Source organism: Corylus avellana, chromosome 10, assembly GCF_965113065.1.
Source record: "Corylus avellana chromosome 10, dhCorAvel1.hap1.2, whole genome shotgun sequence".
Classification (NCBI taxonomy): Eukaryota; Viridiplantae; Streptophyta; class Magnoliopsida; order Fagales; family Betulaceae; genus Corylus; species Corylus avellana.
This window is the reverse complement of record NC_142499.1, coordinates 6,469,911-6,485,903: the sequence shown is the minus strand read 5'-3', so window position 1 is coordinate 6,485,903 and position 15,993 is coordinate 6,469,911. Positions and strand designations below refer to the sequence as shown.

General features: G+C 38.9%; 1 protein-coding gene across 3 annotated transcripts; it reads left to right on the top strand.

Moving 5' to 3' along the window:
• Nucleotides 1-619: 619 nt before the first annotated feature.
• LOC132191345 (ABC transporter G family member 22) lies at nt 620-15,976 on the top strand. Of its 3 annotated transcripts, XM_059606305.2 has the most exons (12): nt 625-705; nt 854-899; nt 1,175-1,559; nt 4,087-4,157; nt 4,900-5,135; nt 11,774-11,929; nt 12,117-12,300; nt 12,552-12,860; nt 13,490-13,777; nt 14,641-14,925; nt 15,009-15,116; nt 15,423-15,976. In XM_059606305.2, exons 3-12 carry the CDS (start codon nt 1,175-1,177, stop codon nt 15,645-15,647), a joined length of 2,247 nt encoding a protein of 748 aa, XP_059462288.2. In that variant the 5' UTR covers nt 625-705; nt 854-899; the 3' UTR covers nt 15,648-15,976. The 3 variants fall into 3 exon arrangements, with proteins under 3 accessions (XP_059462289.2, XP_059462288.2, XP_059462290.2); XM_059606306.2 differs by lacking the exon at nt 854-899 and having other exon boundaries at nt 620-705; XM_059606307.2 differs by lacking the exon at nt 854-899 and having other exon boundaries at nt 632-655.
• Nucleotides 15,977-15,993: the final 17 nt, after the last annotated feature.

The following is a 15,993-nucleotide window of genomic DNA, read 5'->3' as shown; positions in this document are numbered from 1 at the left end:
TATACATCATTTTTCTTCATTATCCTGTCCACGTAATAATGGCAAAAATAGCCAAATCAACTTGATATATATATATAAAGGAAAAACATATATGCACATGAGTTTGAAGAAAACTCCAAAGCTTGTGCTTCTTCCCTGTTGAACAGGCAATCTGAGATCAAACCAAGGCCTCATGTTTCCAACATGCAGGCCCTCCGAAATAGCAAACAAATTCCATATTTCTTGTCTCGAACTGGGCTATTTGATTAGGAGCCACATCAATGGCTCTAATAAGTTTAAAAATCATTAATGTCAAAAGCATTCTAATTGATTACTCCAAGCTTAATTGACGTCATGAATAATAATATTATATATACGTGAACAAAAAAACAAAAAACAAAAAATCAAGAAATTAATTCCATGCAAAATAGGAACAAAAAATGTCCAAACACGTGTACGGCAAGATCTCATCATCATCATCCTCATCATGTCCTTATGTCGTCCGTCAAGTTGTAATCACAATTATGGGAGCACATCTTTAATTTGTTGAGAAGTGGGAGGGCGTTTTGGTAACTTAGCGCTTTCCTCTTAATTTGCTCTTTATAAGAAGTGGACGCACCATGAGGTGCCTGTAGTTGGAGAATATCACACCTGCAGATACAGCTTTCTTCTTGAGGTCTCTTCTTCTACTCTCTCTAGACCTCCCCTTTTACTCCTAGCTAAAAGGTATGGATAATCAACCTATATATATATATAATCTTCAAATTATATCATGCTACTTTAAAGCCATCATCTTTGAACTATCTTTCTCCTATAATAATTGGTATACTGTGTATGATCTCTCTCTCTCTCTCTCTCTCTCTCTCTCTTGTAGGGAGATTGCAAAAGAGATTGAATTATATGCCTTAAGCCTCATTTGGGTATGGTTACTTAATTAACACATCCAAGCCATTTTAGCTAGCTATATATACTAATTATCATGCCATTGTGAAGTTAATCTTAGTGTAAATTATGTGAGCTTTTCTAATATATAAAATATAGTTTTGGCATGTCGACAGTGGAAAGGGAAGGCAACTTTCGGACCACACACATGTGTTACATAATTACATTATCTTTGTTTTGCCAATTTGGCACGGCAGCATTATGAGTCTTGTGTTGTTTTGTGGGTGTTTGCTATGTTTTCACAATAATCAAGATGGAGAAGACGAATACATCCGGGTTGGCAAGGACAAAGTCCGATCAATCGGTGGTGGAGACGGTGGCGGCGGCGTTTAAGTCACCGCCGTCGAGCGAGGCCTTGGGAGCTACGGCGGCGGTGGAGAGTGGCGGAACACTCTCAAGAAAGTCTAGCAGGCGCTTGATGGTGGCATCACCGGGGCGCACTAGTAGCATCGGGAAAAACACACACATTAGGAAGTCAAGGAGTGCCCAAATGAAGTTTGATTTCGATGAAGTGAGCAGCGGCGCAGCTCTCAGCAGAGCCTCTAGTGCGAGCTTGGGCTTCTCATTCTCCTTCACCGGCTTCACCATGCCCCCTGATGAGATAGCTGACTCCAAGCCATTTAGCGACGATGACATCCGTAAGTCTCGTGCATTCTTTTCAATTTAATCTATTAAATTAATACACGTCTAAAGATTACATAATTTTAGTTTTGAAAATCATATATTTCAAAAATACACGTCAATTTAATAGAATCGGAAAAAAATAGAACCTTATCCCACTCAAAAGCCGGTGAGGTCACTTAACATTGGCTACAGCACCTATATATCATTTGGTGCCTGCATTCCACGATTGATTTATTGGGCATTACTATTCATAGCACTTGGTTTTTGCGTTTTTCCATTTTTGCTTTCCATCTTGCATGCTTTACACTAAAAATTCAACTACTTTTTGTCCGAAACGGTAGTGTTTGAGATAGAAAGGTTAATAGTCATGGTGGTGGGGGTATTTTGGTCTTTCTATTTATTGAAGAGGAAGAGAGGTGGGGGGTAGAGCAAATGATTGATGTGAGATGATGGGAAAAAGGTAAGGCAAGGTGCCGAGGGAGTTTCCCAACTTTTATTTCACTCCACAAAATGAACAGAAAACTGCCGTTTTATGACTTTTAAAAAGGTTCATAGCGACCTATAAAATGTGATCCCGGTGAGGAAATGGCCCCCACTTGTCCAAAAGCCAACACTTGGCCACCTTTTTTACTCTTTCATTGGGAAGTTTTGGGTTAAGAAGTCCAACAACAAAAACTCCTATATCAATTTAACCATATGGGTATACTCACCCAAGTACTTTGAGTAAAGAGATTTTTTTTTTAGAAAGATTTGGACAATTTAAGAGAGCGGTTGTCGGGTTCACTTACTCAAAATAGGTAGGTTTTGCATTTTAGATTGTCTAAAGCAGATAAATCAAGTAAACCTTCTTTTAAGTTGCTTGAATTTCAGTAGTTATTTTTTATCTTACAGGACTTGAATATTATGTTAATTATGTATATATAAGTTCTTGTTGATTTTTAAGAATGAGTTTATCATAAGTCTGTATTATTTAGTATCAAACTGAGTAATCTATGGGATACAGTGGTTTGTCATGGACGTCGAATTCCAAAGGTAGTGTAATATTAATCATTAGTATATATACTTTTATACTAACTAATTTTGGAGATATCACCCTTATCCGTAATTTGATGCTTGTTTGGTTGCCTATCCCAATTGAGATGGAAAAGAATCACTTCTGGTTTTCCTTTTCTCTTTTTGAAGCAAAGAGAAAAGTAGTGGCAGTTTGGTGTGACACTTTGTGATGTCAAAGGGTCGCACTTTCGTAGGTTGATATTAAAGAAGAGAAAGAAACACTCAAGTGAAGTGTGTGGTGTTTATTTTAGTTACACCTTTTTGTTATTTGGCGCCACGTGGTTTATTTTACCTACCATGACACGAACCCCACTCATTCTTTTGTTTTATATATCATGAGTGGTTATGATATATAAAATAAACTAAGGGTCATAACCATTATGAGGTATAGTTTTGGTGATGTTATTAAAATATATATATATATATATATATATATATATTTTAAATTAAGTTGGAAAAACTTCTTCCAACCCGATGATATATATCATCGGGTTGGAAGAAGTTTTTCCAACTTAATTTTAAAAAAAAACTTTGTCATATATATAATATCTAGGATCCTTCACATCACACTCCCAATGAATCACATATTTGTGGACAAGTGTGGTAAGGAACAAACGAAAGTCATTAAGTGGGTCCAAAATGCAGCTGAAGAAATTTGGGTTTGATAATAATAATAATAATGATAATAGGGATGGATTGATAAAGATGATTGGGCCCCAGCACGACTAATGATAACAGCTCTACCTAAATACGACTACTGGAAGGGATTCCAGCTCCTTGGTGGTAGCGATAGCCTTGTCTCTTTCACATTGATTCATGGCTAAAGCCTAAAATCAAGGACACATTCACACTAGCAATTTTTTTTTTTTTAGAAAAAACACTTTTTATATATTTTCTGGTTAAATCTAATTAAAACATTACACATAATCTCATAATTTAATTAAGAAGTACGTCGATTATTCAAATTTATATTTTGTGAAAAGACTATAAATAATCGAATAGTTTTAGGTGAAAATGTACAATTGTCAATTTAATCTAAAAATAATTCATTTTTAGCTGAATTGGGTCAGAAAAAAATAATAATCATATATATTAAGCTATGTGGACAGGTGTGAGGGACAGACAATAATAGTTTTTTTTTTTTTTTTTTTTTTTTGCCTTTTTTAATGAGTATACACCCCACTTTGATTCTACTTTGTTAATGTCACACTGTTAATCAGTCTTAAAATTTTATTTATTTTTAATAAATGCTGACAGTATTAGTCACTTAAGTGAAATAAAAGTGTAGTTTCACTAGTTTGTAACATTTCTCTTGACGTTGATTATATATATATAAAGGAGGATGAGGTTAGAGTTTCCATATTGATTAGTAATGTGGTGAAGGATTTGGGTAACTACAAACAAAGATGACCTCAATTCTGTTGCTTTCATAGCACATGACCATCTAACTTTCAGACATTAACCTTAATTAGCAACATGTGATTACAGCTGAGGATCTTGAAGCTGGCACACGTAAGCTGAAGTATCAAGCAGAACCAACTTTGCCAATTTATCTCAAGGTAACAACACTGCAAAGGCTGCTAATCATGTATATATGCAGCTTCTTCTTCTTCTTCTTCTTCTTTACACTCTGCTACTGCATGTGCCGGTGTACGCTCAAACCTCTGTTTGTTAATATGCATGCATGGATTGATTGATGTTATACTATGTATTTGGACAGGCCATGATGGAGATTGATTTAGCATCAACGCCACCCATAGAACATCATGCATCATGCATTCCTAGCAATAGCATGGCCAGGTTCAGTCTTGTACAGAGTCTCATCCTATATGATATTTATGTACAAGACTTTCCCTCACCTTCTTTCCCACAGTAAAAAACTTGTTCAATCTTCAGTCACCCTTAAACTTTAAACATTTATAAACCCATTAAATCAAATGATTGTTACTAATTACCTCTTTATTTATTTCTCCATTATGCTGATATTTGATTCTAATTGTAAGCATCTGTCTATATAATGGTGTTTTATAACTCTACATATAGAATGGAAAGATACATGACATGTCATACAGAGAGATTATTTTATTTTGAGGGTAAAGAAGGGTGTATTCTTGAAATATTCTTCCACGGTGGGGCGAAACGCCTTGAAGAGAGTGAGATATCTGTGCCTCAATTATACATTCTGTATTATTGTTTGTTGTGAGCTTGTTGCAATATTATGAGTAACTTTCTATTATTTTATAAACTGGGAAAGCAACAACATGTGACCAATTTAAATTCTTGTAATTTTGGAAATTGCAGTTCACAGATGTGACATACAAGGTAATACTCAAAGGAATGAGAACCACAGAGGAGAAGGATATCCTAAATGGCATTACCGGTTCAGTGAATCCTGGGGAAGTCTTGGCATTGATGGGACCTTCAGGAAGTGGAAAGACGACACTCCTAAATCTGCTTGGTGGCAGGGTGAGGCAGCCCACTGTTGGTGGTTCCATTACTTACAATGACCGGCCATATTCCAAGTTCCTAAAATGCAGGTCAGAATATAAACTCTTTGTTTTTAAATAAGTGATTCATTGAAAAGCACAAAGGAACGTAACCCTAGTACACAGGAAGTATACAAAGAAAGGCCCAACTAAAAGCAGAAAGTGGAAAAGTGAGGCACACTAAAAGCGTCAGCTCAATGGAACAGAGTTTGAATAAACAACTTTTTGAGCTCTTCCATTGACCTTTCTTGATCTTCAAAACATCTTCCATTCCGCTCTCACCAAATAATCCACATGACGCACAGTGATGCAATTCGCCATACCTCCTTAGCTGAAATATTGCCTCGCTAACTGCGCCAACAAATTAACAAGTCTACCACTCCTCTAGGCATGACCCAATTCACAGCAAAAAGAGAGAAAACCATACTCCATAAAGCTCGGGCCACTTCACAGTGAAGGAGAAGATGGTTTACAGACTCACTACTGTGCTTGCACATACAACACCATCACACCTCAATGACACTTCTTTTACGTAAATTATCTTAGGTCAAAATCTTTTTAAGAGTCGCCGTCCACACAAAGAAACTAACTTTCAATGAAACTTTTACTTTCCATACAATCGTCCACGGGAAAGAGGATGTCCCCAAGGAAGAAAGCTTACGAAAAAAAAGACCTGACCTCAAAGATATGTCGTTTAGAAGGAGTCCACCGCATACAATCCGACACCCCCATGCGATTACGGAAAGTATATAACTTCCCAAAAAAGCCATCACTACCTCTACCTCCCAATCCTGTACCGCTCGTAAAAAAGGAACATTCTACTGTATAACGCCATTGACTAGCTACATATGATCCCAAACCCATGCCTCCTTATTACTCGCAATTCAAAATAATGCAGGAAATGCTTCCTTTAGGGACTGGTCCCCGCACCAAATATTGTGCCAAAATCTAATGTGAGAGCCATCTCCTACTCCAAAGGTAATAAATTTCGAGAAAACTTTCCACCCTTTCCGAATATGTTTCCACATCCCAACTCCATGAGGGCCCTCCACCACCTTGGTACACCATCCACACACCCATATTTAACTTCTACTACCAACCTCCAATACCCTTCCCTTTTCGTTGCATATCGCCATAACCATTTACCCAATAAAGCTCGATTGAAAGTGCGTAAGTTTCGAATTCCTAAACCACCATCTTGCATTGGAGAACAGATCTGAGCCCATTTCACTAGATAGAACTTGGGCTCCTCATTTAGACCACCCCACAGGAAATCTCTTTGTATCTTCTCCAATCTATTCGCCACACTCACAGGAATAGGAAATAAAGACAAGAAATACGTAGGGAGATTGGACAAAGTACTTTTGATAAGTGTAAGCCTCCCAACCTTTGATAGATACATTTTCTTCCAACCTGCCAATTTCTTTCATATCTTCTCGATAATATCATTCCAAATGGTGATAGACCTGTAAGGTGCCTTCAAAGGAAGACCCAAATATTTCATAGGTAATCCTGCCACCCTGCACCCAAAAATGTTTGCCAACCTATCAATATCCTCTACCTCACCAATTGGAACAATCTCAGACTTTGACAAGTTAATTTTCAGCCTCGAGACCGCTCCAAAAAATAGAAAAAGACATCGTAGATTTCTGAGATGTTCCTCATTGGCCCCACAAAGAATCAATGTGTCATCAACAAACAACAAATGTGAGACACTAAGACCAGGAGTGTTCCTTGATCCCACTGAAAAACCAGCCACAAGACCACTAGCTTTAGTAGCCTCCATCATTCTACTTAGTGCCTCCATCGCAATAACAAACGGAAAAGGAGATAGTGGATCCCCTTGTCTTATACCCCGAGAGCTACTAAAAAAGCCTGAAGGTTCTCCATTAATCAAAACTGAATATCGAACTGTGGAAATACAGAACGCTATCCAATTCCTTCATTTCTCCCCAAACCCACTTCGTTGCAATATGAATAGCAAAAACTCTCAATTCACGTGATCATACGCCTTCTCTAAGTCCAATTTACATAACAAACCGGGTTCACCAGATCTAAGCCGGCTATTAATATATTCATTAGCTATCAAAACCGAATCTAGAATTTGTCTCCTCTTGATATACGCATTTTGAGACTTCGATATAATCTTATCTAACACATTTTTCAGTCGATTCACTAGTACTTTAGAAATCAATTTATACACAATGCCCAACAAACTAATAGGTCGAAAATCTTTTAACTCCTCCACCCCTGCTTTCTTTGGAATAAGTGCTATAAATGTTGCATTAAGGCTTTTTTGAAACCTTCCCTTGTTGTGGAAATCTCTGAAAACAACCATTATATCTTCTTTAAGTATTTCCCAACATGTTTGCACAAAACCCAATGAGAAACCATCGGGGCTAGGGATTTATCTCCTTGTAACTCCGTTACCACCTCTAGCACCTCACTTTCTACAAAATCCCTTTCTAACCACAAACCTTCCTCACTTCCAATAGATTGAAACGATAAACCATCCCGTATAGGCCTCCGACTACAACTTTCAATGAACAATTGTGTATAGAACTGAACAATGTGCGCCATGATATCAATGGCTTACGAGGACAAAGAACCATTGATAATTAAAGACTCAATGGCATTGTTTCTCTTATTTGAATTTGCCACTCTGTGAAAAAATTTTGTATTTTTGTCCCCCTCCCTTAACCATAGAGACCGAGATTTTTGATCCCAGCTTATCTCCTCATACAACAACAATCTCTCCAACTCTGAAGATAACTCATCTTTGCGCCTCCTTTCCTCCTCGTTCAACCCTCTACCTTCCCCACAGATGTCAAGGTCCCTTATACCATCCAATAACACCTTCTTCCGTTTACCGACATGCCCAAAAACTTCATTATTCCATCGTCGCAGGTCACCTTTCAAAGCTTTCAATTTGCATGATAACACATAGCTGGGACTCCCATTAAATTGATAAGATTGTCACTAGGTTTTCACCTGATCCACAAACCCCTCAGATTTTAACCACATATTTTCAAACTTGAAGTATTCTCCTCTTCTCTTCCTTTCTCCACAATCAAGTAAAATAGGAGAGTGATCCGACAATAGACAAGGTAGTCGTTTCTGCACCACATCAAGAAACCTCTCTTCCCATCTAGGAGATAAAAGAAATCTGTCAACTCTAGACCAGCAATGATTATTCCCCCATAGGACTGTAAGACCTAGCAGCACCTACCCTTTCACTCGGATATCTAATGGCATTAAAGTCTCCACCAATGCACCAAGGCACTTCCCATAAACGCATGATACCTACCAATTCATCCAACAATAGCTGCCTATCATTATCATCATTGGGACGATACACACCTGCTAAAGCCCATTCGAAGTTATCACTAACACTTCGAAAAGAACATGCAATGATGAAACGCCCCATGCAAACCTCCAACTTTTACACCATCCTTCTATTCCACATAAGCAAAATACTTCTGAAAGCTCCTTGAGAACCTAAATAACACCAATCCATATGTGCATAACCCCACAAGCTTCTAGCTATCTCCCTAGTTACATGCTGCAATTTAGTCTCTTGTAAGCACACAATATCCGCTTTTCATTCCCCTATGAGGCCCTTAATTTTCATTCGTTTTTCCTCCAAGTTCACCCCCCTTACATTCCAAGATAAAATTTTTGGCTTCATTAAACCACAAATTGAGCCCTGCCCTTTCCCACTGGCCTTGGTTGCAATTCCTTTCTTTCCATCATAATTAATAGAACATGACAAACGTTGTAACTCTCATTTACCTTTGGAGCTTCTTGTTGTAGGTTCCACTACTTTGTTAATCACAAGAGGACTTGTTTTATTCTTTCGATCAGCTTCAATAGTTCTAAACATCGCCATCATCTCTTCCTCATGCCCTTCAAGTGACAATCCAACAAACATGGCAAAAACCTTTCACTCTTTCCACAAGCCATTCACATGCCTCTTTCTTATTCAACTCCTCACCCTTCATCATTTTCTCCATTTGTACTTTCAGAGGCTCACAATCCACCACATCTTCATCTGCAAAATGTATTAATTCCATACCAGTGACAAGATGTGTGCTTGGGACAGACACATCATCTGTTTGCTGACTTGTCACACAAAAGCTTACCTTATTTACATCCATTTCATCATCTTGCCGACTGTTTTCCACTTCAGCGAAAAACACTGACCGTGATAAAACAATTGGCTCACTATCCATTGGGGTCCACTAATGTTTTGTAGGCTTTAGAGCTACCCTTGTCAGTTGTTCCCCCTTCCTCGTAATTTCTTGCCCAAACTGCTTATCATCCAACTCTGTTTCTATTCGGCCTAAGCCTGATTTTTCCTCCATCTCCAGTCTATCATTAACGAAATCGGGAGTCCACGGACTTCCATTCATGTGTTCCAGCGTTTGGCCAATGGCCTGGAAGGCTTTGTTTGAATCTTCTATGCTGGTTATAGCACCTGCCGATGACGATGTTGCCTCCCATACCCATCGCCGGGCATCTATCCAACGCCATAGAGCTTATCTCGTCCTCCTCTACGGTATGCATACGTCCATCACCGATTCTCCTCTCTGCACAGATGGTTTGGGCAGCTTGGTCTGTCCCATTTAGACCCAGTTTCAATTTTAGCTTCAGCGGCCTGCTCCGGCTACTCTCCGACAGCTTCTCCGACGACATTTGTTCTTTTGCTACAAGCTGCATAACACCATTGCCGGTCCTCCTCTCCACGTAGATTGTCTAGGCGGCTTGGTCTGGCTCATTTAAGCCATGTTCCAGTTCCGGCGACCTGCTCCGGCTGTTCTTCGGCATCTTTTCCGGCGTCAGTTGATTTTTCCCGGCCAACTTCTTTCACGCGTCAGTGAAGCAATCTCCTGGGTGCTCGCCTACGGCCGTAAGTTTTCCTAAACCGTTGTATGGGTTGGGCTCTATTCTCCACTAGGTCCAGTTTGGGTTGAATTTGATGTAGCCCATCATCCGTATTATTTATTGGTATCTCAAAGCCCACCTTTTCATTAGTCACAGAGCCCATCTGCATTCTTTCCCCCCATGTTCTCCAGCCCATCTCAATTTTGTGCATACAGCTGTCTATCTCCCTTTTTAAGGAAAGTAATATCCCTTTCAACGGCTAAATGTTTCCTTCCCAAGCGTGAGCTGACTGCATCTCTATATTTGGAAGGGTGCGATCTCCATGACCGTGAGCAAATAATGGCTCCTTGTCCTTTTCATTTTCCAAAATCAGCCGTGTCTCTTCTTTGCCGGCGGCTTAATTACCGGTGATGAGTTCTCCGGCCACTTGGGAAGAATTTTCCTCTATGATCATGGCTAGAATCTTGTCCCATTCGTTGGTTCTCTTCCCCATCACCACCTCTGCATACAACTCCCGATTATGTGCCCACTGTGTTCCTTGCAATACCTTCCTCATTTGCACCTCCCTCTGCTGCCCTTCCAGTTCCTTCTTCGACTGCCCTCCAACCGCCGGTCTGACTGCACGCTGCTTGTCAAAATCCGTTTCCAAACGACGTAATTGAACCCTGCAGTCCACCCAGCCCTTCCCGTCATTACCCTCTAGGATAATCACAAAACTTCTCCGCCCTTTGCCTCCATATTCAGACAACTCCAAAAAAATCTCATAAGAATTGTGTCTTCTCTGCACCACATACGCAAAGTTGCCAAAGCGAAATGTTCTCCAATTCTCATGCACCGTTTCTTCTGCGGTCAGAAAATCCCATGCATTCACCAATCAAAACACGGTCGGCCATGCCATGATCATTGATCTTGAGACCCTTTTACTCCGTTCAGCCAATTGAACGCCTCCGTTCACGTCGGAACGAATCTCAAACGATTTAGAATCCACGTAGAAATAGCCTAAGTATCCCATCGTTAACACTAGAGCTTAAAACAGAAGAACAAACTCAACTACTTCCGATTACAACCTGCTTCCAACGACCAGAGCTCTCCATCAATACTCCTCACATGCCGAAGGGACAAGAGAGGATTTTTATCCTAACGGGGCGAGAGCAAATTTGCATGACATTTAATGAAGCCAAAAATTTTATCTTCCCCTGTTTTGTAGTGAATGGGTCAGAATATAAACTTAGTTCCTGTAATGCCTTAATTTATTTGCTTTGTCAAGAGAAAATAGTCAATAATTGCTTGCTCTATATTTTCAAAAAGTATAATATAAATCTTCTGCAGAGCACAGCTAATGCATAACCAGCATGCACTAACACATAAATAGTGTAGTTACAAGAATTTCTCAACATTAATAACTTCAAATAAAGGCATTGATCATCAAAATAGTCGGATCAAATGAAAGAGCAATAGCATAAGGGATTTGGTTAACCTTCTAGGAATTAAAATGGTTTTCCATTAAGAACCTACAAAAGGTTTTGCTACTTTAAATTTTCAAGTTTTATCTAAAGGAACACTAGAATAAGCATCAGGAGAGGGAATAGAATCCTCTCCATTTCATGTTCAATATTAGATTTCAAGAGTTAATGGTGTACATGTTGCAAAGTCTTTAAATGACGTGACACCATTTATACTGTTAGATACAACAAAAGTAAAAGCTTGATTGAGAAATAACTCCTCTCAATTTCACTTAAAAATGGAGAGAAGATGTAGGAATTAAAGCTTAAACGTGCATCATAATAACGTGAAACATGTGGCAGGATAGGATTTGTAACTCAAGACGATGTTCTATTTCCTCACCTAACAGTGAAGGAAACACTGACTTATGCTGCCCTCCTACGACTCCCAAAGACGTTGACAAAAGAGCAAAAGGAAAAACGAGCAGTAGATGTAATCTATGAGCTGGGTTTGGAGAGGTAAGCTTACTTCTTTCCCCGCTATCACTGAATCTTGGGATTTCTTTTGTACAAGTATCAAGCATTGGAGCATTCATTCTCTTGGTAAGAGTACAGAATTTTGATATAAATAAGGGGTGCTGAAGCAAACAACCATTAGTTGATCTTGTTCTTGAAAGCTAATGTAGTAAGAGAAATATGTGCTCAGGTGCCAAGACACTATGATTGGTGGCTCCTTTGTTCGTGGAGTGTCAGGTGGAGAGAGGAAGAGAGTCAGTATTGGCAATGAGATTATAATCAACCCGTCCCTTCTGTTTCTTGATGAACCAACCTCTGGCTTGGATTCTACTACTGCTTTAAGGACTGTCCAGATGTTACACGACATTGCAGAGGTATTTTACAGTGACGTCCTTAAACAGCTTCATCTGCCGGAAGAAACCGTTATTTTCTCTCCTGTACATTTTCTAAGAGTCAATTTCTTTGATGCCCAGATCCATGCTGAAATTGAATAGGCTTTAGAATGTACCTTGGAAAACCAAGCATGTTTCATGTCCAAACTAATATCACAAGAAATTTATGGGGGCAATGTGATCCCAAAAAGTCAAGACATTGTATTTAATACCTTGTTCCAAATCTATGGCAGGCTGGAAAAACAGTGGTAACAACAATTCATCAACCATCAAGCAGACTCTTCCACAAATTTGACAAGTTAATCCTTCTTGGGAAAGGGAGCTTGTTGTACTTCGGAAAAGCATCAGAAGCAATGGTTTATTTCTCATCTATAGGATGTTCTCCTCTGATTGCCATGAACCCAGCAGAATTCTTGCTAGACCTTGCAAATGGAAACCTAAACGATGTCTCAGTACCATCAGAATTAGAGGACAGAGTTCAAATGGAGCATTCAGAGACTGAAACAAGGAACGGGAAACCATCTCCCACCGTAGTGCATGAGGTATCTATTGGTTTTAAAATTACCAACTCAGGAAGACACTAAAAGGAGAAAATTATATTCCTTGTAAACTGAAATGTGTTCAAATTATCAGCATTCAACACGGTTCAGGAATAAAAAAGACTGATCCACCAAAACAACAATTATAGAAGTATGCAGGCAGAGATTCAAACATTTATACGATAAGCATGTTTTACCATCTATTGTATGTCATGATCATATTGCCCAAACCCCTTCATTGGCACTCCTTGACATGCTCAAAACATATGGCTGCTTCATAAGATCAAAGTGACCAGAATCACCACCAGTCCAACAAAACAATTTTGACAGAAAAGAAAAAGGAACAAAATTCCTAGTAAACCCATTAAGTGGCGACTGTGAATGCTGCCACGAGCGGCCCAATGTTTCCCTCTGTAGGAAAAGCCCTCAATATACCGAAGTGCTCAAACTATATATATTTGTCCCTGCATAAATGTTGAAGTGGAAAAAAACTGGAATTTAGTGTTCCTCGTCTGAAGATCGAATTCCACATAATTGTGAGTGTTGTGTCCTAAGAGCAGGTTCTACTTGTGATTCCTCTGGGAACATCAAAAGCTATGGTTCTGCCTAACGAATATTTTTTTAAAAATCAGTATCTGGTGGAGGCCTACGAAACGCGGGTTGCGGAAACCGAAAAGAAGAAACTTATGGTACCAATACCGCTGGACGAGGAGGTAAAATCGAAGGTGTCTTCTCCAAAGCGACAATGGGGAGCAAGCTGGTGGGAACAGTATTGCATATTGTTCTGGAGAGGAATCAAAGAACGGCGGCATGACTATTTTAGCTGGTTGAGAGTCACTCAAGTTCTCTCCACTGCAATTATCTTGGGATTACTGTGGTGGCAGTCTGATAGTAACAGCCACAAAGACCTGCAAGAACAGGTAAACCATTTTCTTGTTAAAGCATACAAGTTGAGCGACCTCTATGGTACTCAAAACTCCCCTCTACTTTCCACCAAATAAGCCACAATCGTGGCAGTCACTATACCAAAAAGATAAACAGCTTTTACATGTACAAAAAGAGCAATCCGTCGAACATGTCTTTCTTCACAAAAAATTGGCAAATTGGCTTTTTATTACACTAGCCCCACTTTTCATTTCATGTTACTATTCCATAGACTCTGATAAGGTATCTGTTTATACTCAATACATGTTCCCACCAACTCAATCAAACATCATTTTGCCTTTGCAATGTCATATCAGGCATTCAATCTATACTTCAGTATACCTCTCCAGTGCCATCAATAGATCCATTTGTTCTCAGAACTGAGCTGTTTCTCTTCGTGCATAAGATTTCTTCATTTCTCACTTTCTTAGCCTAATTATAAAACTACATATTTACCACAAAGAATGGTTGAAAAAGATGACGGTTAAACATATCAGTAATAAAAAGGGAAAAAGAAAACAAACCAAGCAAAAAGGAAAGAGGCACTTCTGATTCTTTCTTTTCTAACAAAGCTATTTATGCAATCTGAAGTAAAATCCGTTCATAAATTTCCATTTCAAGGGAACAATGAGATTCTAAAGTAATAAGATTAAGCTACTCGATGGTACTATGTCAAGAAGCCTAGTCAAAAGAACTTTAAATGGTTAAATTGTTTTGCAGTATAACCATCCTCATGCAAGCGTTAACTGTATAGTCTGTTCTTGTGCATATACAGAATTTTATTTTTATTTTTTTTGTTATAAGTAATATATACAGAAATATTCAATCAAACATAGAACGTAACCTACCTTCCTTGCAGGCAGGGCTGCTTTTCTTCATTGGTGTCTTCTGGGGATTCTTTCCTGTCTTCACAGCAATCTTCACATTTCCTCAAGAGAGAGCCATGCTGAGCAAAGAACGAGCAGCCGACATGTATAGACTAAGTGCATATTTTGTGGCTAGGACTACAAGCGACCTTCCACTTGACCTGATATTACCAGTACTATTCCATGTTGTCGTCTATTTCATGGCAGGCTTGAGACGGAGTGCTGGACCCTTTTTCTTAAGCATGCTTACAATCTTCCTCTGCATCGTGGCAGCTCAGGTATGCCTCTTGTAGCTACTGATTAGGATGACACCATAAATACAATTACTGTATGCAATTAAATATGACTAGCTGCAAAACAGGGACTTGGACTAGCCATTGGGGCTACATTGATGGACTTAAAGAGGGCAACAACTCTGGCTTCAGTAACTGTGATGACCTTCATGCTGGCTGGTGGATTCTTTGTGAAGGTAAGCATGAATGTTTTTTTATTTTTACTTTTTTGATTGGTCTGAAGTCAAGCATGCAAACTTGGAAGTCAAAATCTGCATTTACTTTCATCTATATAAATAAAGGAACCGCTTCATTGGATCTAAGCCAGAACAATTAAGTTTTCCTTCAAGATGCAATTACATTTATACTGTATTATATCAAAACAAAAGGAAGATCTCCTCACCATAATATTACAGTTCAAGATTCTTAACAAAAATTTACGCTCAAGAGCTGCTAGATGAATCTAAGGGAGAAATAACAATACAGTCTCTACAATTTTGCAGAAAGTTCCAATATTCATCTCTTGGATCCGCTATCTATCCTTCAACTACCACACATACAAGCTTCTTCTCAAGGTGCAGTATGAACACATTAAACCCAGCATAAATGGGATGAGACTAGACAATGGTTTGACAGAGGTCTGTGCCCTGGTGGCCATGGTTTTTGGTTACCGTCTTCTGGCATACCTTTCTTTGAGAAGAATGAAGCTCCAATCTGGAGCTAAATAAGTTGCAATCTGCTAAGCAACATAGATCTGGAGGGCTGCTCCAGGAGCTATCTTGCGAAGACCTGAGTGTCAAGGTGACAAGAAATGCTAGCAAGGTTCATTGATGAGCAAAAATAATCTCAAATAGATAGTATCAAGAGTGCAGCATGTTTCCACAGGTGTTTAAGTCAATTTCACTTCATGAAGAATTCTCAGATATGTCCTCGGAAAATCTCAAAGTCATGTTAACAGGCGGTCTTATTACTAAAAACAGTAGTTTGTGTTAATTGTAATTGACTACAACTTATGTGTAAAAATTTGATTTGTGTAATCACAACTACTATTTACTACTGGATTTTGGAAATGAA